At 37.5% G+C, this 26,514-nt stretch overlaps 2 protein-coding genes across 5 annotated transcripts in view; both read left to right on the forward strand.

Moving 5' to 3' along the window:
* fgf11b (fibroblast growth factor 11b) overlaps positions 1–10,430 on the forward strand; it is a 54,139-nt gene extending 43,709 nt beyond the window's left edge. For 2 of the 4 annotated variants that reach the window (XM_058790048.1, XM_058790049.1), the window contains exons 4-5: positions 3,613–3,811; positions 5,396–10,265. In XM_058790048.1, the coding sequence (XP_058646031.1) occupies positions 3,613–3,811; positions 5,396–5,529 (333 nt within the window). In that variant the 3' untranslated portion in view covers positions 5,530–10,265. Of the gene's footprint in view, positions 1–3,612; positions 3,904–5,395; positions 10,266–10,353 lie in introns of those variants that run through there. The other 2 variants (XR_009273200.1, XR_009273201.1) reach the window with 2 other exon arrangements.
* Positions 10,431–21,531: 11,101 nt separating this feature from the next.
* On the forward strand, positions 21,532–26,315 carry cldn7b (claudin 7b). The gene is made up of 4 exons (XM_058790178.1): positions 21,532–21,977; positions 24,126–24,290; positions 24,570–24,654; positions 24,796–26,315. The coding sequence occupies exons 1-4, from the start codon at positions 21,755–21,757 to the stop codon at positions 24,950–24,952; spliced, it is 630 nt and encodes a 209-aa protein (XP_058646161.1). The 5' UTR covers positions 21,532–21,754; the 3' UTR covers positions 24,953–26,315.
* The last annotated feature ends 199 nt before the right edge of the window (positions 26,316–26,514 follow it).

Here is a 26,514-nt window from a genome sequence, read left to right on the forward strand (position 1 = left end):
TACCATCTAAGATTAGTTGTAAAAAAATAAAATAAAATAAAACTAAATAGGGTCAGGTTTGATTTCATGCAGCCTCTAAAGGTCAGTTGTCTGTGTTTATGCATTGAACGAAGTGATTTTGAAATGGAGGACATTTAAAGAGTTAGCAGGGCTAGTTATCCTTTTTTAGACAGAGGCTTATAAATGGGCGTTACTTTATGACCAGGTGAATAGATGCAATCAGACACTTGCATGTGAAAGGAGAGAAATGGAGGGAGGCAGCGAGGAGGAGGAGAGGGGGTGGTGGTGAGGGGAAGGTCAGAGTGCTGCTCTGCATGATAAAGATGTTGGCGTCGTCATCGGGATTCTCTGCACGCAGGCCGGATATTACCTCTTTCCTCACATGTCATTCCAACCCATTCCACCAAGACACGCGAGCTGAAGGAGGCTGTCTAACTCCTTCACGAGTCAGAGCGAAAGGATTAGCTTTTTATTTAAGCCTGTAATCACGGCTACTCAATGCTAACTCTCCCAAGCACAGATAGGAGCTGGCCATCTAGGTCAGGGGTTTTCAAACTGGGGTCCAGGACCACACCCCAAAATGAAAATTCTGTCATTAATTACTCACCCTCATGTCGTTCCAAACCTGTAAGACCTCTGTTCATCTTCGGAACATAAATTATGATATTTTTGATGCATTCTGAGAGCTGTCTGACCCTCCCATTGACAGCAACGGAATTAACACGAATCCATGTGACATCAGGGGTTCAACTGTAGTTTTACGAAGCTACGAGAATACTTTTTGTACGCAAAGAAAACAAAAATAACGACTTTATTCAACAATTCGTCTCCACCGTATTGCCATTTTGGAGAGTATCCACTGAACGTAAACAGCGTATGCTGCTCTGTTTCAGCCGCACCACATGGATACGTTTTCAACGCTTATTTACGCTTTGATTTGAATGAAAACACGTATCTGTGTGGTGCGGCTGACACAGAACAGCATACGCTGTTTACGAGTAACCCTTTAAGGAAATTACTGATTTTTGTTGTTGTTTTGTTGTTGTTGTTGCTTTTTTTACTTTCACCAAATATGATAATATTACAATATTGCTCTTTTTTTTCTTATTGAAAACATAGAAATTGTTGAAATTTACTTTGTTTAAATTATTTCTACATTATTTGTATACATTTATATTTATTATTTATAAAATACTTTAAAGTATTAATCTCAGATATGATTAATAAAAAGTAGCTATTTTAGAGAATATTATTAATAATGACAAGTTACTTGAAAAAGAAATAAATATAAATAATAATGTAAATATAATCTAAATATATTTCAACTTTTGGAAACAATTATTTTGTAGTCTTTATAATATCACCCTTAATATTTTTCTCATACATTTTAATTTAATATTGTTCACATTTAGAGGCAATCTAAAACTTCATTTAAATTAATTCTACATTATTTGTATACATTTCTATTTATTATTTATATATAATAATAATAATAATAATATTTTAAAGTGTTACACTCACAGACGCTTAATAAATAGTAGATATTTTAGACAATATTAATAATGTCAATTTACTTGAAAAATAAATATCAATAAAAATATAAATGAAATAATAAATTATTTAATTATTTAAATAAATTATTTAATAAATTATTAAATTGTAATTAAAATATATTTTAATACAAAATCACTTTCACTGACTTTTTCATTAACTGTTCCCATCTGGTGGAATGACCTGTCCAACTCAATCCGAGCAGCTGAATCCTTACCCATCTTCAAGAAACGGCTAAAAACTCATCTCTTCCATCTTTATTTGACCCTCTAACTCTAGCGCTCTCTATTCTAATTTTATTTTATCTATCTGTCTTCTTTTTATTTAAAAAAAATTCACATTTGACCCTCCATCAATTGCATATTTTTTCTGTAACTGCTAGCTTTTCTTTTAAAGCTAACACTAGCTTTCTTTTTTCTATTCTATCTACTTGTTTCATTAAAAAAAAAAACAAAAAAAAAACACTAGGTTTCTTTTTTCTATATTCTATCTACTCGTTTTCTTAAAAAAAAAAAAAAAAAAAAGAACAAAACTTTTTTATGTGTACTGTGCTTGGCTAACCAAGACTTGCAATAGCACTTGCATGTTGTTGCTCTTTTGTTGGTTTTAATTGCTTCTAATGTCCTCATTTGTAAGTCGCTTTGGATAAAAGCGTCTGCTAAATGACTAAATGTAAATGTAAATATTTCAGTTTTGGAAACAATTATTTTGTAGTCTTTGTAATATCACACTTAATATTTTTTCCTAACATATTTAGTGGTCCTTGGCATCAAAATGGTTAAAAATCCTAATTTAGGTTGTCCTCATGTCAACTCCTGGAGTCAGAGGATAGAGGTCAAGTTCTTAATGTTTTAAGACGGTACCACCACAAGCTATAATGTGTATGCTGTAAAATAGGTCAAAAGTCAACTTTGGGGTTATATATTGGCAGACTGATCTTGAAAATGTGAGTTTGGAGGTGACATTGTCCTTCCTGGTGGCCGTGGTAACTGGATTCACGTGATTAGATTGTTATTAGTATTCCATGAGGCTGATCATCTATTGATCTCCTCCGTCTGTGAGATTTTGAGGACATCAAATACGTGAGGCAAAAGCTGCTTAGTTTGATGCATAGGCCAAGAGGAAGGGAAGGTGGGTTGGATAAAATAAGTGAAAGAAAAAGAACGAGAGAGCTGATGAAGACAAATCTAAGAAAAAATCCTGAGCGTTGCATAGACTAAAAGCAGACAGGCAGAAATTTGGACATATTCGCTGGTTTTTACTCAAGTCGAGCTGAGCTGCTTAATATCGGGGAAGAAAAACTCCCGTAACCCTTTCATCCCCCTCCAGACCCCAGCATCTTCTCCGTTTCTCCTTCCCTCACTCAGTCCGAATCTCTCAATCTCCGGTGGCTTGCCGAAAGGCTTCAGTCAGCTGTTTCTGCTTGGCTACCCTCAGTAAATCAGTCCTGCTGATTGGGTCTGCTCTCTGACAGGGCAAGGACCCTGACGAAGACTAAGAGAGATGTATACATGTCGCTCCTGGTTACAGTCACCTGGCTTTAGTGGCTTGGATTGGTGGGAAGGACTCTAAGCGAAAGGGAGATGAATGGGAACGGCGAGGTTATGTTTAGAACGGGCTAAATTAAAGTTTTAGGTTGAAAGAATGTGTTTTTCCTCATCTTAGGCCTTGACATTTTGAGTATCTATCGATTTGTGGCTTCTGCTTTCAAGTGTGCGTGTTTTCATTTGCATGCCGGTATGTATGTTGAGTGGAGCTCGCTGCTTCTCTACTCTCAGAGTACCTTTGGGGACAGTGTTAAGTTCATCAGTCATGCAAATGAAAGCAGTTTATGAGTAGAATAATCTACCTCCTGCTCTCCGGAGAACATTGCTTTCAAAGAAGCACCATGATGGGATTTCCGCTTAGTCTCTTCAGATACAGACCAACCAATCAAAAGTACGGAGTGATGTTGTTTGAAACATGCTAACTTTGTCATCTTTCGTTTTCACATACATGTATGTGCATGCATTACAGATGTCTGTGCTTATTAGCATATTTGTGGTTTTCATTCTTTGGCAGGAGAATTTCAACCCAGAGTGCAAATTCAAAGAGAGCGTGTTTGAGAACTACTATGTGACGTATTCCTCCATGCTGTACCGCCAAAGCCAGTCTGGACGCTCGTGGTACATCGGCATCAACCGGGATGGCCAAGTGATGAAGGGCAACCGTGTGAAGAAGACCAAAGCGGCCGCACACTTCCTACCTAAAGTCATTGAAGGTCAGATCAGGTTTAAACTTGAGACATAGTCAGATGCAGAATATAGATGAGCAGAGACTGACATTCCCAGATGGAAAATCTACCTTACAGGGGTAACTATGTTTCAGTTTCTAGCTGGTTAAAGCTTGTCAGTAGCTGGTCCAAACAGGTGATAAGCTAGTAGACCAGTTTGGATGGTCTATTAGCAAACCAGGTGGTCAAGATGGTTTTTGGATCATGGTGGCTGGCCAACCAGCTAATAACCAACAAAGACTAGCTAATAATCAGCTTGTACTAACTAATAAATAATATTCAGCTTGCACTAGCATAGACTAGCTAATATCTAGCTTAGATAATAATGACAAACTTAAACTAGCCATCTTGCACTGTCTTGGACAGAGCACTATCTTGGTTAGAGCAGTTAATAACCTGTTTTGACCAACTTATAACCAACTTGCACCAGCATAGACCTGCTAGTAACCAACCAATCTTAGACCAGATAATAACCAGCCTAGACAAGCTAATGACCAGCTAATAACCAGCTGCCCTAGTTTAGATCAGCTAGTAGCCAGCTTGCCCTATCTTAGACTTAGACCAGATAATAACCAGCCTAGACCACCTAATAACCATTCTGCACCAATTAATAGCCAGCTTGCACTAGTTTAAACCAGATAATAACCAGCTTGCACTAACTCAGACCAGATAATGACATGCTTCGACCACCTATTAACCAGCTTGTACCAGCTGATGACCATTTTAGATCAGCTAATAACCTGCTTGCACCAAATTTAAGCAGCCAATAACCAGTTTAGAGCAGTTAATAACCTGCTTGGACCAGAGAATAACTTGCTTGCACTAGCTTAGACCACATAATAACCAGTCTGCTCTAGATTAGGCAAGTTAATAACAAGTTTAGACCACCTAATAACCAGCCTGCCCCAGCTAATAACCATCTTAAATCAGCTAACAACTAGCATATGCCAATTTAAACCAGCAAATAACCAGCTTGCTCTAGCATAGACCAGCCAATATCCAGCTTTGACTATCTCAAGCCAGATGATAACCTGCTTGGACTAGCTAATGACCATCTTAGATCAACTAACAACCAGTTTTCACCAGCTAAAGCCAGCTTGCACTAAATTAAACCAGATAATAACCAGCTTGTGCTACCTCAGACCAGATAATAACCAGCCTAGACCACCTAATAACCATTTTGCACCAGGTAATAGCCAGCTTGCACTGGTTAAAAACCAGACAATAACCAGCTTGCGCTACCTCAGACCAGATAGTGACCAGCTTCGACCACCTAATAACCAACTTGTACCAGCTGATGACCATTTTAGATCAGCTAACAACCTACTTGCACCAGCTTAAACCAGTCAATATCCAGCTTGTACCAGATGTCATAGATGAGCTAATATCCAGCTTTGACCAGCCTAAACTAGATAATAACTAGTTTGTACCAGCTAATGGCCCTCCCAATATTCAAATTAGTGTTTTTTCAATAGCAGATTTACATTGCACTATTCAAGAGACTATAACTTCAGTTCCTCTGTTGTTGCTTTAAATAACATCAGTGTGTCATTGTTCTTCTTGTTCCCTCAGTGGCCATGTACAAGGAACCTTCACTGCATGAGCTTGTAGCGGAGCAGAGTCCTCCACGCAAAACCGTAAAGACTTCAGACTCCCCGTCTCACCAGAACGGCAGGAAAGAGGCCCCCAGAGCTGATGCTTCATAGCACAGGGGGCACACGCAGGGAGGGTGAGGAACTACATTGACACTGAGAACTCCATTTTCCTTCATGCAACGAGGGCAAGAAGAGCTGTGTGAGCGGCTGTTAGCTATGGGTTTTTGAACGCGGCGAGATCAGACAGCAGCCCCTGGCTCTCTGCAATGAGCAGAGAATCCCTGCCTCTCTCCGTCGAACCAGCTCACATATACTTCCACTGACCCGGCATGACACCTGACCCCCCCGTATGATCCCATAATCCTCTGCAAGAACATGTTTCTGTGCCCCCAAATGCCCTACTTGAGTTCTCTCACAGTGTCAGACGAAAATGCAAACAATATCCATCCTAACTGAAGAATTCAATTGACTTTTCTTTCCCTACGGTTTCTTTTTGTTTGAACAAAGAGTTTTGGTGTGAGAACGAGAGCGAGAGAGAGAGGTTATTATCCAATATCATCATAATGATTCCAGCAGATGAGACCCTGGCTGGTTCATTTTTTTTCCTGCCACCACTTTGCCAAAGGCTGCTCTGTGCCAGTCAGAACTATAGGTGTACAGTAAAATTAGTTTTTATTGGACCATTCAAGGAGGATCCAGTTCTATTGGTCAGCAGGTGTAGATTGATTTCTGCTGGGCCGCTGCCAGGGAAGCCAATGGCGTCGTGCAGAATATGTGATTGGGCAGCTTTTGAAATTAAACATAACTCTGTAGTTCCACTTCTTTCCACTGTCTGATATTCTCAAAAACAACCCGATGATGATGATGATGATGATGACTTTAGATTGAATCCACAACTCAAACACATCCGTTTTTGGTTTAACTATGGCTACACCTGCAGGCTGTAAGATCCAAAAAAAAAAAAAAAAAAATACAACTAAATTCTCTTGTGACGACTCTATTTATGTTTAATGGCCAGGGAGCATGAAGCGCCATCCGTATCATTGGCAAACGAGTGAAGATTATTCAGGGCAGTTGTTTGATAGCTCTTTGATGGAATTCTTACAGGGGATTACATGGAGTCCAGCCATGATTGCTTGAATTATTTACTCCTTTTCCTGGGAACGTTCGGCTCGTTCAAGCAGCTCGGATGAGAGATTTTAATATGCAAATTTAAATTGTGGCGAGCTGATCAATGACGCAGTGTTTGTGTGCATTTAGACGTGAGTATTAGAGTGTGAAAGAGACAGAACGATGTGAAATGAACATCTGCTTCCATTATTTATTTGTGTGTGTGTGTGTGGCAGTCTGGGCACACGTGTAAACGCATTGGCTCGCACACCACAGTTGATCATTTTAATGGTTCGGTCGAGTCTGGGCATTTTAATCTGCCTGGAGATGTTGACTGATGACCCTCTCCAGATTTCATAATTGACACATAACCAAGAGGATGTGCTGTGACATCCAGAATCTCTTTGTAATTCCACAGGCATCTTATCAGTCTACACACACCACACTCCGAAAGTTGTTTGCAATGCGTGTGTCTGAGTAAAGCATTGGTCAACCAGCTTCCAAACGGTGCCCTTTTGTCCTAAAGAAGGGAAGCAACGTCCTTTTTGATGCTGACATCATGCATTTGTGGGCCAATAGCAGCTTCTGGGGCTGTAGAAGGTACGGCCTGAGTGGCTGTAGGTGTGATTTCACAACTTTGGTTTTGCTGTTATTCTGTCTGTCTGAGAAAGGTCATTTGTTGACTCTTATTTGTATTCGCATGGTCTTCATGTCCTTGAGCTGTGCCCTAAACACCTGAACAGCAAAAAAATTAAAATAAATACATAAAATGAATCAATCTTTGACTAACAATATTAAATCAAAGGACTTAAAATATTTCGGAAAATGCAACAGGAAGACGGAAGAATGTATAGTGGAAGTTAGTGAGGGTTTGCGCATGTTGCAGAAAGTTTTTAGCATGTTGAAGCATGGTACGTGTATGTGTCTCAATGAAAGTTATTAGCAAGTTGAATATTAAAGGAATATTCCAGTTCAGTTGAACTGAAGATGTGGCATAATGCTGATTACACCAAAAATGCATTTGAACTTTTACTCATTTTCTTTAGGAAAAAGGCAAAAAATCTTGGTTATGGTGATTCACTTGAAATGGATATGAATAGGGAAAACTGTTCGATTTTCAAGCAGATATTTGAAGCTTTTAATTTGATAAAACATTTACATTTATTGTTCTGTTTAAACTTGTGAATTAATATAGCAGTAAAGCTGTTTAAATGACCTTTTTTAATCATTTTTATGGTTTTAACTGTTTCGTTGTCATGACAAGTTGCCAAAGTAAAATTGAATACACTTTTATACCGAAGGTTAGTAAGCATATTTTTTTTTACACTAAAATCATGTTAACATGCAAATTTTTATATCTTGTGGCTGTTTTATTAAAGAAAGAATATTTTGGGATTTATGAATTTGCCCTCTTCGCTTTCATTGTAAGTGCCTCACTGTAACCCAGATTTTTGCTTCTTCTCATTTTTTTTTCTCTAGAGAAAAGGGGGGACAAGAGAAAATTAATTTTTGTGTTAATGAACATAATGCCACAAGTGCTGTTCATTGCACTTAACTTGTATTGAGCCTGGAACATTCCTCTAATGTGTAGCATGAGAAAGTCTGGAGAAAGTTTGGTTATGCGAGACGAGATTTGAAATGAAGACGATTCACTGGCTGCGAGAGTCTGTGAAAATCCTGAGGGCAGCTCGGTGATTGAAGTTAGCTGGTGGAGAGGAAGATGGCTTTAGAGGCATTAGATTATGAGGAGCAAAACCAGAAGATCATTAAGTTGGATTCTTGGAGGAAGGACGTGTGCTTTGGTGCTAATGATGAGAGCGAGATCCTGTTCTGTGAATTAGACATGTGAATTGCTGATTGAGCGGAAGGCGAGGAACAGATTCCCTCTGAGGATGGGGGGAGGGGAATGCATACGTGCGGTGTATACCTGGCCCGACGGAGACGTTAAGAACACAAGGACGAATGAGGCGCACATACGCCCCCTCATGTGTGCTCCAAAGTCACGCTCCATTTCCTGAGCAATCTCCCCAAACCCTCTCCTGTGTGTCCAGTGGCTATTAACCTTCCCTCCAGCTCTGTGTGTGTGTATGTGTGCGAGTGAGAGAGAGAGAGAGATAGAGTGAAGTAACGATCGATTGACTCAATAAAAGCCAAACTGGAGAGCAATAGCCCAGCACTGTGAGCAATAATTTCCCTGTTCAACCGAGGAACCCGAGGACATTAGCAGACGATGAACTGAGAGTTTTTTTTGTTTTTTTTGTGGGACTTTATCCGGTCGGTGAGAAAGCGGTGGAGGAGGAGACAACATGGAGATAAAGTGACGTTCAGATCGCAAACCCAATTTTGGTATTGTCAAATGGGCCTTGCTCGCTCGCTCCCGCTCTCTTGCTTCTGTCCAGATCTGGTTTTGCTGTGAAGTTGCTAGTATTATGGTAGGCTATCAGATCTCTCTTGACTCTCGCTCTCTCTTTTAAATCAGGGCAAGTTCTCAAGGACACATTGAGTCCACCCTCTGTTTCATTTGCCCTCAATTCAAGCATGCAAAAAGAGTGAGACGATCAAGGGAACACTTATGAAATTTTCATGCTGTATTTTTGTGATGAAAAATAGATTTCATACTATCTATCTCAGAGGAGTAAAAGTGAACAATATGTGTATATAAATCAAAGAATGATTAAAAAAGTAATATTAAATGCAATCAAAAAACGATGACAGTACTGTAAATGGGTGCTTTTGGGGAGATGGACTGCTTGGTCTTGCCAAAACTGCTGTGAGCCATAAGGACTGTGGACATGTACAGATTTGAGTTCCTTTTTGTATTTGTTTTTATTAAATTGTGATATTAATTGCAACCGAAGGCCATTTTACCCACAGTAAAAAAAAAAAAAAAAAGTAATTTTGAAGAACTGATGGGTACTTCCTTGAAATTTGCTTTTATATTTACTGGAAAATATGTATGAACCTGAAACCTTGTATTTGTTTGATTGTTTTCTTTTACTGCTATATTTTCCCTTGCGCGAACTTGTTTTTTTATATGTTTTTGTAAATTTTTCTTTCATAAAGCTGTGCTGTTAATGGACTAATTGGACTTTTGAGACCTCCTCGCCCATACTTAAATATATGATTTGCGAGTTTTAAGCAAAAAAAAAAAAAAAATACTCAAACTGAAACCTAAAAGCCAACACACCTTTTTCTGATCAGGTCTTCCAAATGAAATGAAAAAGTAAACAAGCCAGTCCTTATCTTCCCTGTCCTCTCGTCTTCCGAAAAAGCAAAGTCTTCCACTAGCCAGGGCTTGCCTGAGTGTGGCAGTAACTGCCAAACGGAACACGGCTTCCTGCCTAAGCCCCGCCCCTGATCTTACAGTGAATACAGGAACAGACTGATTGGCTGACAGCCACTGGAGGCGGAGCTACACACACCTGCCCTACGAATCAGCATGGAGGCCTGCGTGGAGACTTGGCAAAGGCTGACCATAGACTAACAGCCTGGGTCATTTGGCCATCCCCTGCGCCCCTAACCAGCATGGCGGACGTGCTGCTCTGAAAGCCGACACACCTGGGAGAGTACTAGGACTCTACTGCATGCATCCCACTTCGGAAATACTAGGAAAGGACTCCCCGTTACAGAGCACAGGATATCCTTAGCACCCTCTCCTGGCCTCCAACTTGCCATCCTGTGTACGTTTCTAGAGCAATTATACATCTCTGGGTTAGGAGGAGGAAGGGGGTGTGTCTTATTACTACATATTATTGAATAAACAGTTATATTTGTATTATTGTAAGATGCGTGATGGACTGTGTTGTGTATAATGTGTGTTTTTAGGCGTTCGCTGCTCCTGGTTTTAGAAAATTACCATGCATAATATCAGAAGCATGTAGGAAACAGATGGCGCTGCAGCTGCAGGTACTGACAGGTGAGCAATCAGGTGACAGGTGACAGACAACCTCTGCTCCCTTCACTTAGCATTGGCACACTGCACACGGACAACACATTGACACACACGAAACATTCACTCTGCGCAGTATTTATTAAACTTCACCCTTTTATGTCACCAGACCTTGACTAATCCTCTCACTGGCCACCTACGAACATCTGCATTATGTCACTGCATTACAGGAAGTCTTGCTAATCAGATGAGGAACAGAATTAATACCGCAGGGTGGAATATAAACCACAGCCCACTCTCACTCTCGCATGCAGACTCGTTATAAAATCATAGATCATCTTCCAGACCCTTCAAGCAAGCCGAGATAATTGTCTTGAATGCCTTTACAGACCCAACAAACTCTTAAAACAAGCTTCTTCTGTATATTTGAGGATTAGCTGGCAGTTGATGGATTAATATGAGAAAATTACATGCAGAACAGGGTCTGAATTTCAGCGTGGGAGGGCAAAACATAATTCAGATCCCTCTGCTGTTTAACTAAAAGTAATCCTAGAAACTAATTCTAGATCAGGACTCCTGCTGCGAGACTATTCGGAAATATTTCGAAGGCAGATTGCTTATTGGAGATAATGACAGCATGTGGGTTAAACAGGGAAAGAGTGAACACATCAAAAGTATGGGATAAATCAAAAAAGATGGTTGCGCTGTGATCATTTCTCTGCAGGATGAAGGAAGAGACTAAAATACTGTTGGAAGTTTTAGAATAGGCCTACACTTTAGAAGTTTTTACTTTTTTTGTGTTCTCGTGGTCACAGGGTAATTTTCACAATTTGTACATGAAAGTTTTTGTCATGATGTCAGCTTTTCTAAACCATTTAATTGGCATGTTTTAAACATTCATCAAGTTCTAACATTTTTAATTCTAACATTATAGGCTAAATATATAACAACATTATTAAATGTTTCTCTAAATGAATAACAATAAAAATGACGTGACAAAACGATGTAAGCTAGCCTAGGCCAACAGGAAACCAGTTTTGAGAATGTGTACTCTTCGAAACTCGCGCGAAAGAGAGTGTGAGCAAGCGGGAGGGACAGGTGAGGTAGCTCAGAAAGCCCTTTTATGGGCATAGTTTGGGCGCGTATTATGCAAATTACTATCTATGAGCACGCGCTCAGCGATACTACAAGAAACAGGGTAAAGTTAAGTACAAAACTATTTGCGTAAGGACCTGTTTTGAATCTTCCAGTAGGCTAAATGTGCCTGTTTTTGAGCTCATAAATACACAAATTGTTCAAAATATTTAGTGAATGACGCTCACTGATTTAGAAGTTTGTTAGTCTACCACTAACATACATAGAGTTGTTACGGTTGTAACGAGTCCCTGAACAATGAAAAACGAGCAAATTCGCTTATTCATAATGCAGAAATATACATAACATGCTTAGAAATGGCGTTTGCTGCATCACAACAAAGAAAAACGAACAAGAAAATTTAGTGAAACCTTTTTGACAAGAAAATTTGGTCACACTTTATATTAGGTTACATTAACTACTATGTACTTACATCAAAAAATAAGTACAATGTACTTAATGTGGTCATATTGTATTGCAAAACACTTGCTGCTATTGAGGTGGGATATGGGTAAGGTTAGGGACAGGTTTGGTGGTATGGGTAGGTTTAAGGGTGGGTTAAGGTGTAAGGGATGGGTCAACAGAGTAATTATAAATGTAATTACAGAAATTAATTACAGATGTAACTACATACAGGTATTTTTAAAAATATAAGTACAATGTAAAAACATGTATGTACACAATAAGTGCATTGTATCAAATGATTAATTTAAATACAACACAGTAGTTAAGGCCACCTAATATAAAGTGGGACCGAAAATTTCAATCATAATCACAGCAAAAGAAGTCCAAATCAAAATAATGATTCATATGCTTCTTATAGCCTTCTGGCAGCAGTAGCCTACACTATTTTACGTCACAAACACGTTTGATTTGACTGAATTTTACACACCAACTGACAAAAGTGCACCAGAGCTTGGTTTTGAGTCCCCAGGCTGAATTTGAAAGCATCAGAGAAGCTATGAGTCATGGTTGTATCAGACCCTCACCTGCGGCAAACCTCTGCAACTCTCGATAAAGGTAAACCACAACAGTAGTGCACAAATCTGTCAAGGGTGATAAATGCTCAGTAGAATTTTTTTTTTTTTTCCCATGGTTAAATTCTAATGTTAAGTCTTCCAAGTGACCACATAAAAGCAGATTGCTGGGCACCCTGCTGCAATCTTGCCTGTGTTCACAGTGCTCTGGAGGAAATACAGCAAGAATTTAGAAGTAATAATTGATCCATGCATTATTCATGGACGTATCCCTGGGGAGGAAGGGAAGAGGAAGGCGAGGGTGGCAGGGTCAGAGAACGCACCTCTGCATGCTGCTCCTCATTACATTTGCCATCTGGGCTCAGCGTTTAGACCGGGGCTTCCCTTCCTGATCTAACCCTACACACACACACACACAGACTGCTGGTATAATGGATACAGAAACAAGTCTCTACTTGCACACATGCACACTGGCAAGCAAATACACGCTCACAGACACAACTGTGTTCCCTAACAAGCCTCTCTGATCTCTCAGATGATGATTTTGATCCAACATGGCAACTTAAAGCTTCTTGCTCTGTATGATGTGAGCATTCAAACCTGACATCATTCACACTATTTGAACTCTTCCCTAAGGCCTTCAGCTCTGCCCAAGGCCTCCTGAACACATCTCCAGACTCTCCCCAGATTGTACCACTTAAACTGATCGTCAAGGTCTTTGGCGTATAAGATTGCAACAGTTCAAGACCTGTTTTATACTGCTCTCTAGTGGATTTAGGAGACGCTGCCATCCGCAACACAAATGAAACCTGAGTCAGCAGCCTTGCTTATGATACTACGTGTACTGATTACCTTAAATACCTACACAAATAAAGGTTCTTTATTAGCATTGGTGGTTCCATAAAGAACCTGTGACATAGAACCTTTCTATAGCACATTTTATACATGTGGAAAAAGGTTCTACACACACACACACACACAAATGTTCACCGAATGATTTTTGGGGTACCCATTCTATTGCCTTTTTGAAACTTTATTTTATAAAGAGTGTGGTGTGTTACTTTTATATATTTCTTTTAATATAACACACAACATTAGGTTGATACTTAATTTTGTTATCTTATGAGACATGATCACAGAAATTTCAACTTCAACTCCATAAAAATATATGAAATTCAGTTAAAAAGCATAAATACACTAAATAAAACTTAATATACTAAGATTTTCTGATTGGTGTAAAATTATTATACTGAGTAACAAGCATCTTTCTGTGAAAAAAAAAAAGCATAGTAAGTAATTTATGGTAAAATGGAGATTTAAAAATATAAATATAAATCTACTGGGCTATGATTAGGTAACTTAATAAACAGAAAGGGAAATACACTGAATTGGTGTAAATAGCCTACTACACCAAATTGATGTACACTTGGGGGGGAAAAATCATAAAAATATGGCACAAAGTATGAAGGAATTTTCCGTATTGATTTTTTACAGGTGTTCTGCATTTTGAATTTTGCACTGCACTGGGTTGTGTTGTAAGGTTAATGGAAATGACTGTAAAATGAATGAATAATGTTCTGATAGAAAATTACCAGTAATTTATTTAATTTTTTACAGTGTAAAAACTAATTTTCTCACAAATAATTACAAATAAATGGCAAGTAACATGCTGAATTAAACATTAAATTTTTAAGTAGAAAGACTTATTTTCATGTACTCTAAAAAATGAAAAAATCTTCTGGGTAACAGAACAAAACATCCCAGTAGTTGGGTTTTTCAATATTTTATCCAGCGCTGAGTTGTATTTAACCCAGCATTTTTAGAGTGTATACTCCAATAATCTTCAAAAAAACAAACAAACAAACAAACAAAAAAAAAACATAAAACTCTTAGAACTTCAGAAAAACTTTTTTTTTTTTTTACAGTGTATGATCATTCTAAATGTAATAGCTTTGCTGTCAAATAACGCAAAAGAGAGACAAACCAAATTAAATTTATACTGTTATGGTCAAAATTTAATTTGTAATGAAAAAAAAATCTATTAAATTATGTAAATAGTAGCATTTTCATTAGTGGTCTCAGACTTATGGACTGTTGCCTCTTACAAAAACACACACTCAGTATTTATCCTAATGTCCTCCATTATCCTTCCCTGTGAGGCCCTAGTAACATCACCATTGATTTGACTTTTATCTCATTCCCACACATTCTCTTCGCTCCTTTATTCCCTCATTCTCCCCATCTCACCTTCTTGTTATTCTCATTAGGATGTAAATAGACATTATTTTTTATCAGACCCCAAGAAGGAAGAACAAAGAGAGAAACAGAGAGAGTCTGCTGAGACATGTTGGTGATGTTCAGCATTTATTACACCGATAAAGGAAGGAACAAAACAAATGTCAGAGCTCTCTGGACTGAGCTACACTGAAAGGCCAAGACTCCCCCTAGTGGCCGAACTGAACACTAGTGGGATTTTTCCGATAGGGGGCGGTAGTAAGTAGAAACTATGAGCAGACAGAGAGCGAGAGAGAGCGAGTTTCCACGAAACCCATCTCCATAGGAACTGTGGTTAAGTGATAATAATGCTACATGCTACAAGATATATATGTATGTAAACACCCCAGAGCAAATTCAGCTATATATAGCAATACATGATAACATTACCATGTAAACAAAACAGTAGTTGTTAGAATTACTAGACTCTCAACTGATACTCGTCCCATTTCCTCCCAGCTATGAGTCACTATCAGTTGACAGTTTGAATTACTTGACTTGGGACTCTGAACAATTATAGGGGTGGGTCTAATAAGACCTCCTCCCTGAACCCTCTCCCCCACCACCCAAACACAGAGGTGACATTCAAGTCTCTGCTCAGGAAAAAGCACAGCGAGAAACAAAAGATGATTCTTGTACTGCCATGGCGAAGATATTTATAGGAAGTTTGCATTTGCACACGACATCAGAAATAAACATCCGAGTTTCTCATGCTCTCTGAGACAGTGACCGGTGGAGTGTGTGAAATGTCTCACTGGAGCATAAGATAGTATGAGAGGAGATGCGATACGTGGATGTGTATATGGGATTATGCATGTGGAGGGAAATATAAAGTAGAGATTTCTTTGTATGTATGAATGTGTTTAGATTAGATTCCAGGAAATGCTCAGGGCTGGTGTTCTGTGGTTTACGGTAGAACCTGTCTGACCAGTACTGGTACGTTACAACCCTCCCCCCTGTGAGAACGGTGGCAAATAATGCTTTAGTGAACAGTTTCACATACTCATATACTAGGAAGTGTAGATCAATTTGTACAAACGTGTACATACTTGTTTCATTTGTGTATGAATCATATCAGGAAATTTTTCTGACTGAAACCTGTGACGTCATAACTTGTAGGATTCCTAAAGACACTCCTTTTCTCTTTCTCTGGATGTATGTGATAATGTGGCTTGACAAACAGCAATGAAAAAATTGTCCTTGAGTGGAATCACTTCCCTGGAAACTATGTAGTGCAATGGAACTACAGAGCTGTTGCTAAGAAATACAGATGCATTTATATTTACTATTAGTTTCAAAAACAGCGAAGGCATGTCAGAACAACACAGAAATACTTTGAATATGAAACAGTTGAAAAAGCTGAAAAGTGTGTTGTGTTGGGTTGGCTGCATGTTTTTAAACTGGTATACAGGAACTTTCAGGGTGGCCGCCAAAAATTCACTCAAATGAAATATTAACACACCATGAACGTGAGGTGCATTTCCTGTAAAAGGTCTGACATGTGGCCTGTGAGTTTCCTGACTTACTTTCTGTGGTTAATAGTAATCAGTCGCTCATCTCAATTGAAGTCTAAAAATAGTTCCTCAATCTAATAGCTGGCCAAAGATTGTCATGAGTTTTTTACTGTCAGGCACTTCTCTTAAGATGGGGGTTGTAACTATGTCATCCTTCATAAGTATGACTCAGTTGCTTTTGTGACTCAATACACTGAAACCCAAATACAAAAATATGTCAGCAAAATATTATTCTTTTTTTTTTTTTTCTTGTGAGATGTGTATAGATTTTTCTGTGCACTTTCGTTTACACATTACTAATACAGTATGTATAGGGATATAATTCACCATGTTGTTTTATTTGAGAAAGGGTGGCAATGTTAAGTTGTGTCAGCACTTTTAACACTTCTTAAACACAATTTAACACTACTATCAATAGCTTTGGTTACATGTGGGCTAAGTGAGTGAGTCTATTCGTTCAGACCTGCCAAATCTTTGTCATGAAAAATTATGTTTAATACATAACAAGGTCTTTGTCAGAAGTAAATCAGAATATATTTTATAAATCTGAATATATAAATGTAAATCAGAATATAGTTATAAGTCTGAATATATAGAAGTGAACCAGAATATATAGTTATAAGCCTGAATATATAATTGCATATTGTGAACATGTAGTTATAATTCTGAATATGTGACCCTGGACCACAAAACCAGTCATAAGAGTCAATTCAGATTTATACATCATGTGAAAGCCAAATAAATAAGCTTTCCATTGATGTATGGTTTGTTAGGACAGGACAATATTTGGCCGAGATACAACCAGAAGTCCGGAAATGTTGGGACGTTTTTTAAATTTGAATAAAATGAAAACTAAAAGACTTTCAAATCACATGAGTCAATAGTTTATTCACAATAGAACATAGAGAACATAAATGTTTAAACATCTAGCAGCTAATTAAGTTAATTGACATCAGGTCTGTAACAGAAGTAAAGATGGGCAGAGGCTCTCCAATCTGTGAAAGAGTGCGTAAAAAGATTGTGGAATACTTTAAAAACAACGTTCCTCAACGTCAGATTGCAAAGGCTTTGCCAATCTCATCATCTACAATGCATAACATCATCAAAAGATTCAGAGAAACTGGAGAAATCTCTGTGCTTAAGGGACAAGGCCTAAGATCTTTGTTGGATGCGCGTGGTCTTCGGGCCCTCAGACGACACTGCATCACTCATCGGCATGATTCTGTCATTGACATTACTAAATGGGCCCAGGAATACTTCCAGAAACCTCTGTTGGTAAACACAATCCACCGTGCCATCTGCAGATGCCAACTAAAGCTCTATCATGCAAAAAGGAAGCCATATGTGAACATGGTCCAGAAGCGCCGTCGTGTCCTGTGGGCCAAGGCTCATTTAAAATGGACTGTTTCAAAGTGGAAAAGTGTTCTATGGTCAGACAAGTCCAAATTTTGACATTCTTGTTGGAAATCACGGACACTATGTCCTCCGGGCTAAAGAGGAGGGAGATCTTCCAGCGTGTCATCAGCATTCAGTTCAGAAAACAGCATCTCTGATGGTATGGGGGTGCATAAGTGCATACGGTATGGGCAGCTTGCATGTTTTGGAAGGCACTATGAATGCTGAAAGGTGTATAAAGTTATTAGAGCAACATATGCTCCCCCCAGACGACATCTATTTCAGGGAAGGCCTTTTGTATTTCAGCAGGACAATGCAAAACCACATACTGCAGCTATTACAAGAGCATAGTTTCGTAGTAGAATAGAATAGAATTTGGCACATTATTAAACGAAAAATACATCAAAGACAACCACAAACTCTTCAGCAGCTGGAAACTTATATCAGGCAAGAATGGGATCAAATTCCAACACCAAAACTCCAGAAACTCATAACCTTGATGCCCAGACATCTTCAAACTGTTTTGAAAAGAAGAGGAGATGCTACACCATGGTAAACATACCCCCGTCCCAACTATTTTGAGAACTGTAGCAGGCATCAAATTTGGAATGAGCCCATTTTGTGCATAAAATTGTAAAATTTCTGAGTTTAATCATTTGTTATGTTATCTATGTTCTATTGTGAATAAAGTATTGGCTCAGGTGATTTGAAATTCTTTTAGTTTCCATTTTATTCAAATTTAAAAAACGTCCCAACATTTCCGGAATTTGGGTAGTATAACCACTTGAAAATCTGGAATGTGATGGTGCAAAAAAATCTAAATATTGAGAAAATCGCCTTTAAAGTTGTCCAAATGAAGTTTTTGGCAGGGGTGTGCGATATCTGCGATAATATCGTAATTGTTGTTTTAACGATATGTAATTTGACATTATCGGGTATTTTGCAAAAACCAAACAAAACACCTGAGCGCATGCTTACATTAGTGATGAAGTCTAGACAAGAGCGCGTGCGCATTCAGAGTGTGTTCTCTCACTGCATGATGAATGATCACAAAATTCAAGCTATGTGTATATATATATATTTATTCTTATAGTTAAAATCACACGAATAGTGCTGATTTTTCTTCAAAATAAGCATGATTACAAATGTGATATTGATTTCATACAACAGTTCAATAAACAATAAGTTAATATTAAGAGACTTACGTTTTAGACACCATATTGCCTGTTTTTGCTCCATTTCGCCAACAACAAAATAATAATAATAATTCTAAACAGCTACAGCACTGTTTTGCGTCTCTGAGCAACATGACGATCAGATGTTGTTTCGTTCCTGAATGAATCAACCGTTTAAAATAAATGATTCGGTTCAGTTGCGATGACTCACTTATTAACATGACTTGCTGCCAGTGCCACCTACTGGCGATTTTAATTTCACATTCAAAGTATCTTTTCATTTTAAAATAATTTCAAATATCAGTATTCAATGTTTTGTCTTTAAAATATCAAAACATTATACAATTGTAACTGCAGGTTAAAGCACTCCATGTCCCTCTGAGCTGCATTAAACAGTGTGCAAATACATCTAAATGCTACTTCAGATACAACTTCTGCAAAGATTAATTTTGTTGATACATGGTTTCATTTGTTTGGTAATAGCCTAAATGTCTTATTATTCTAATTGACTGATTAATTGTAACAATTTGACTCAAAAGATGCACACATTTAGAAAAAAATGGCTTTATTAAAGGTAAAATTGCCCATAAAAGGTAAAAAATCAATTTAAACTTACATGAAAAGATTATTTTTTTATCACTGATGTGAACTGACCACAAAGAATATGAAGGATATCAAAAAATGGAGCTGTCCACAGTACACTGAAAAAAATAAGAAGTTAAATTTACTTAATTTTTATTTTACAAGTTTTTGCATGAATATTTTTTAAGTAAAATTTAAATACAGAATTAAGTAAAATCTACTTAACTAAGTTATCTAAAATTAGTAAAGGAAATAAGTAAATTTAACGTGGCCAGGTAGAGTTTGATGAGTAAAAAAGTAAATAACTACTTAATTATTTTAAGTTTACCCTACAATAACCAAATACATTTCACTCAGTCACAGTTTGTAAACTTTACTCAAATAACACAGCACTGAAAAAAAATGCCTATAAATCATGTGGTTAAGTTCCAAGCACATATGTAAGCAAGTAGTCTGCTCGTTATTCATTTTAAGGTAATATGTTGACTCAGTACAGTAATTAACTGAATGAACACCTGAATACTTGGTGCATCATACACAATGACGGTGACAATCAGTGAATAATGTTTGAGTATGAATGGGTCATTTTGAGTAAAAAATGAACTCCAGATGCCACAAAACAGCAAGTTACTTAACCTAACAAGAAAAGCAACCACAAAACAGCCTAAATACATCTCGAAAACACATATAAAAAAAATTACCTTTAATTATTCATGCCCAAGTGCATGATGGGAACAACGATCATGACCTTGATATTTAATTAAACAATATTTGTAAAAATAACAAACAATTCCAAGTAAAATATACTTATAAGTTCAAACTTTAAATTCTACAAGCTTAAATTGAGTAATATTGAATTTACTCTTTTATTTAAATTCTTGCCTGAACTAAATTATTAAATGTAGAAACTACATTTGTTTTTCTGTAGTATTTACTTCAGCACAAAATCATTTTTATCAGTGTAGTCAGATATCAGCACAATAACACACTCGGCAAAATATCGTTTGATTATCGTTATCGAAAAAATCCCAAAAATTATTGAGATATCTTCTTTTTTTTTTTTCAAAATCGCACACCCCTAGTTCTTGGCAATGTATATTACTATTTAAAAATTAAGTTTTGATATATTTATGGTAGGAAATTTACGAAATATCTTCCTGGAACATGAGCGTTGCTTAATTAGACTAATATCCTAATGATTTTTGGCATAAAAGAAAAATCGATAATTTTGACCCATACAATGTATTGTTGGCTATTGCTACAACTACCTGTGCTACTTATGACTGGTCTTATGACTGGTTTTGTGGTCCAGGGTCACATATATAAATATAAATCGCAATATGTAGATATCCGCCAACTCCCAAATTAAGTTAACAAAAGTGATTTTATATACTTGGAAAGCATATTAAACACAAGTGTTATGTTTTTCAAATAACTTTTGTGAAAATAAAATGTCAAAATATAGGTGAAATAATGCTGCATCATCATTCAGTATATATCAAATAAGAACTTTGTCAAGACACATACACACACATAGCCTATTATTATTATTATTATTATTATTAATGACCCCACACGCCCACATAAATAAATAAATAAATAAATAAATACATAAATAAATAAATACTGGTTGTGTAGGCTATAAAATACCACTAGTAACACATTGTGGTATTTTAACACACTTTTTTTTTTTCTTGTTATAGCTTGTTTACACGTAGGCTACATGATGAATAAAGCAGGCTTTTCATGAAAAGGCCCACATGTGACTGCAAAATGTAACCTATATATTATTTGGAGAAGTGTTTAGGCAGTATAGTATCCATTTCTAAAGACCGAGACACCTTGACATTAAGTTCCGAGACATAAGATATCTATAGATGCGATACAGATTGTAAATGAAAGTATGACAAAGCTGTGATTTTTGATTACCAGTGACGTTACTCATACTATGATAAGATGTCATCACGAAACCCCAAGACCTCACAACAACAAACTGAAGACGAAACTCAGGAAGTCTCCGCCCATAAAGAGGACGACACTCTAAAAGCTCAAATCAGCAGCTCATTTTATATTCAAGGTGCAGCTTCACTCAACAGGTGTCTGAGTCAGGGCGACGGCTCTTAGCGGATTTTTCCTACCGTTTTCTTTTAAAAATACATTTTTTTTGTTAATTTAACGTCGGAGGATTACGAAAACCAAGCTCATTTGGAGAAGCATTAAGCCTATAACTATTTGCTGAACTACTACTTTCAGATATAGTTTATCTTTTAAGTTCATTGTGAGAAGATGGCAAATAAAGGACTTCAGCTCCTGGGATTTACTCTATCGCTTCTGGGGTTGATTGGGCTCATTGTTGGCACAATCTTACCCCAATGGAAGATGTCTGCCTACGTTGGAGATAATATCATCACAGCGATAGCGATGTATCAAGGCCTTTGGATGTCGTGCGCTTTCCAGAGCACCGGACAAATGCAGTGCAAGGTGTACGACTCCATCCTACAACTCGATAGTAAGTAGCCTACAAACCGCCTTTTTTTTTTTTAACAACGGGTAACTTTAGCCTATATTAATAACAACACTGCTAGATGTTCTTAAAAGGTAGCCTACTTTAATTTGCTGTAGACTGTTTGTTTGTATTAGTTGTGGTTTTAAACTCACGAAAGCTGTTGCACCTGTAAGCGCGCATGCGCGCACTAGTGTACGTACTGGCATATGATCACTTCTTCACACTCTGATGATAATTATACGAGTATTTTGGCTTCGAATGGTGCCAAGCTACTGATATAATTTATTTGTGTCCTGTCATAGCTATGTTAGTTATGAATTATGAAATAAACTTTTAAACCGTTTGTTGATAACATGAAAATCATCTTAAAACAATTAATTTTAATTTTTAATTGTAAAATATAAGGTGCAAATCATATTTCAGACTGTTGTGATGCTTGTCTTATCCTTGGCTACATGAAAGCGAGGACGTTACCACGCCCTAGAGCCATTTCGCGGCAACTCCTCTAGTGTTACAATAATAAGGACATGCGCCGGTTGTTCCACGAGTTCCCTCAAAATTATTTTTGTATTGTTTGGTGTAAAATAAATAAATAAATAATAAATAATAAATGCACGCTAACTGGCTGTGATTACATAACATTTGTGTGAATAGTAGCCTATCTCTCACATTCCTGCAGAGCTGGATGTTAGATAATGATTTTTGTTTTGGGTCAAGGAAGCTTAAAGGTGGTAAAAAGGGCAGCCGTCCTTTATGAACGTGTAAACAAAGTTTGTGGACATTTTTCAAGCCAGAGTTTCCAAAATAGGAGATTATTCATGATAATAAGCACAAAATGTAAACCGTTTTAACATTTGAGTGAACTTTCCGACTGCGACAATGCTAGTTTAGTGTTGGGTGATACAGTTGGGTTACGCTTTTACTCAAAGTAATGATTATACGGGCGTGACTCCCACCTTTCCTCCCCTCGCGGAAACTGTGCTCCTGTATCGGGTGGGGAAGTCGGGCATTGTCTTTGAATGACTTGTGTATTTTCCCAACAGCTTATTAAAACACAACAAAAACAGGACTCCTTTGTGAAAGCACCTAAATACAGACAATGAAGCTTTTTAAACTCAAATAGTGCCCTTTTTAGAATAATAGTAGAGGCCTTTGCTCTTTATGTGATGTTTATTCACCTTATTTCATCCCATCTTTACTCTTAACACCTGAGATCGACGGAAAAGGCTCACTTCAGTGTTTATGGCTGTATGTTTATACACACTAAAGTCAATTACCATATCAGTAATTTGATTTAGCTTGTGTAAAACAGACTCTTATCAGTGAGTTTTTATGATGTACACAAAAGTTTGATATTTTTAATATCTTGCTGTAGTATTGCTGTTAGGGATAAACCATGAGATCTAATGGGAAACAAGCAAAGTGAGGGAAAAAAAAAAAACACAACCAAGGTGATGTAATGTCTCTAGGCAGCCATTTTGTATGTCCAGTAAGATTTTAATGCTCATTTCAGGTGATGCACACCTAATAAAGTGATTTCTTTTTAATAAGAATTTTTTCATTAATCTTGATACTAAAAGCGAAGTGCTGTAATACTTTGGAAAGCCAAACTATGCCCACAAAGCAAAAGAAAGTAGATCATTGCAGTGACACCCAAGTTCCCAAATGACTGGTTAAACCTGTTCCTTCTCTAAAGCTAAAGGGCAAATCGCTACCCGCATATGTGTACAATCTTACCGTGCTCTCAAAGGAGGCTTCCGGTTGGAACCGGTCTCTGTTGCACCTGACTGCAGGTGTAGCTGGGGGAAGGGCTTTTTTGTGAGTCAGATGAAAAAAACAAAAGCCTGTAGAGAATGAGGCCATTTCAAAACCCTTTAGTCTGCCTATATTCTTTCTGATTCACTATTAAAGCACTTACTCGTTTCATGTGCTGAACTGAGTTTAACCATGATAAACAATGAAGGGAATGAGCTTACCTGTAGCCTAGTAAAGAACATATTTAAAGTATTTATATAGAATATTTTTATTATTAATAATTTTAATTTGCATGGGCATTCTGAATGTCACTGTCACAAATGTACTGCATTGAGACCAAATTATTTACCTTTTCTCTTTGTATCTCACTCATTCTCTACCCTCCCCCTCTTTCAGGTTCTCTCCAGGCAACTCGTGCCCTGATGATCGTCGGGATCCTTCTCACAGTAGCAGGACTGGGTGTGGCCAGCATGGGCATGAAGTGCACTAACTGTGGTGGTGATGACAAGGTCAAAAAGTCCCGCATTGCCATGACAGGCGGCATAGTCCTCGTTGTTGGAGGTATGTTCACTTTAATAGCGTCATATTAATGCTAGTTTTGTAATGCAGTACTTTTTCAGCACACAAAAAATTGTGCTTGTAGCACAAAAAAAATTAGACAAGGTTTTAAATGCCAAGGTTAAAGGAATTATTATTAACTGGTTATTGCTCCAGAATCTGTCAGTTGACTAAAATGTTCACTCCCTCTTTGTGGACAGAAATGGAAGGAAAAAAAACAAAAATCCCAAACATGTTTTTGACAATAAGTAACTCATTTATCTCTTCTCTTCCATTCCTCAGCCCTCTGTAGCATTGTTGCCTGTGGCTGGTTTACGAATCAAATCGTCCGGGACTTCTACAACCCTTTCACACCAGTCAACACGAAGTAAGTTCAATGTGGTTACAAACCACAAGCAAATTATGTTTAGGCATTTATCCATGTGCTTTGTCTTATTTTATAGTTTCTCATCCTCTTGTTACCAAGAAGGGAAGGCAGAGCTCATATCATAATATTCTATTTCTATAGGTATGAGTTTGGTGCAGCCATTTTCATCGCCTGGGCAGGTGCATTCCTGGACATAATGGGTGGAGGCATGTTGGCTGCCTCCTGCCCAAAGGGAAAATCATCTCCCAAGTACCCCAAGTCCTCCAGACCCCCCAGCAGCAGCAAGGAGTACGTTTGAGCCATGGCGGCAGTTCACAAGCTGGAGAAGATCATAATGAATCACAGAGCATTTGTAGAAGTTTCCGTAGTCAGCTGATCTCAGATCTGTTTAGATTTTAATTTCTTGTTTTGTGTTTGACTTAGAGTGGAACAAACTGTTAAGATCAGTGTCCTTGGGAAAATTTTACTCATGCTCTGATACAGCAGCCCACCTCAGAAAAAGGGGTCACTTCTGTTTTCTTTCTATTGATAAGCACCAAGTTTATTTTTTCCTATTTTAAGCCTGGTTACTGATGTGAGTTTGGAAAGAGGGGGTTCTTCCCCAGTGTGTTCCTCGTTTCATAAGACTGCCATGTTTAGTGGACATGAAAGAGAGAGGCATGCTCAGGGTAAAATCGTCACTCATTAAGGCATCATCTTTATTGCATCTCTATTGTAAAGCCATGTCCTGACCTCATCTGCCTTGCTTGCTTTGTGAATTGTGCCAGACACTGAGGTGCATGAAAAGATCATCTTAAACTTTATCTTGTTTTTTTTTTTTTTTTAAGAGCAAAGGCCAGCATGCAAATTTTTGGTTCACTTTACTGTATAATTTCAGGCCAGTGACTGACATACCAGACCTTCTCTTTTCAAACAATACTTCACCTTATACAAATCATCTGAGGGAAGTTTGCTATTGAAAGACAGTTTTTGAAAGGAAGTAGTAAAGTATCGAGCTACTCAAAAGAGAACTATAATGGAATCAAGTGGTATGTTGATGGAATTAGACTGAAATTGCTGGCATGCTTCTAGAGCTAGACAGAAACTAGGTGGATAAACGAAAGCTTGACTTGGTTTGGGTGAGGCTAAAGATAAAGAAACTAAAGTACTAAACTTCTCAGTCAAGTCAATTTTTTTTTAATTTTATTTTTTTAATTTTAAAATCAAAGAAACCGCTCTTATTTATGAAAAGTGAAACTTTTCAGTTGCTTTTGTGCTTCAGCTCCTCAGTGTCCTTCCTGATATTAAGCTAATGTTACAAAATCGCCTTTCTTGTTTTATACACACCATTGATTGGTCAGGAGAAAAGCTGTAGATATTTGCTCAGTTTTATCACAGCTGGTTACAATCCAAGACTTGTGTGAATTGTCTCTTTCTATCCACAACAACATGAGCATGTGACATGCAAAAACTGGTCCTCTACGGCTATTGTTTTTTTGTTTTTGTTTTTCTTTGGTCTTTGTGCTTGGACCACTTGAGGTGGGTTGCCCTCAAGTCTATTTAGGATATTTGTATTATATATTTGTAACCAGCTTATGCAAATATTTAACTTTTTGAAACATGTTTGACTGTTCAGTTTGCAATATAAAACATTTTATGTAAATAAATTTTTTAAAACAAGACTTGGCCATTGTCATGTTCTTTATATGTGCCAAATGAAATCTGTGGCAGGATACCCATATTAGTGATTTGCAAATACCTTGGCCTTGTGAGTCACATGGTCCTCTGACTTCTGTTTCAGCCTAATTTGCGTATTCTGGCTAACACTGCAAACGTGTCTTAATGTAAATAATCCTGTAATGGGAGAATATGAGTGAAAGG

Source organism: Onychostoma macrolepis, chromosome 10 (genome assembly GCF_012432095.1).
Source record: "Onychostoma macrolepis isolate SWU-2019 chromosome 10, ASM1243209v1, whole genome shotgun sequence".
Lineage (NCBI taxonomy): Eukaryota > Metazoa > Chordata > Actinopteri > Cypriniformes > Cyprinidae > Onychostoma > Onychostoma macrolepis.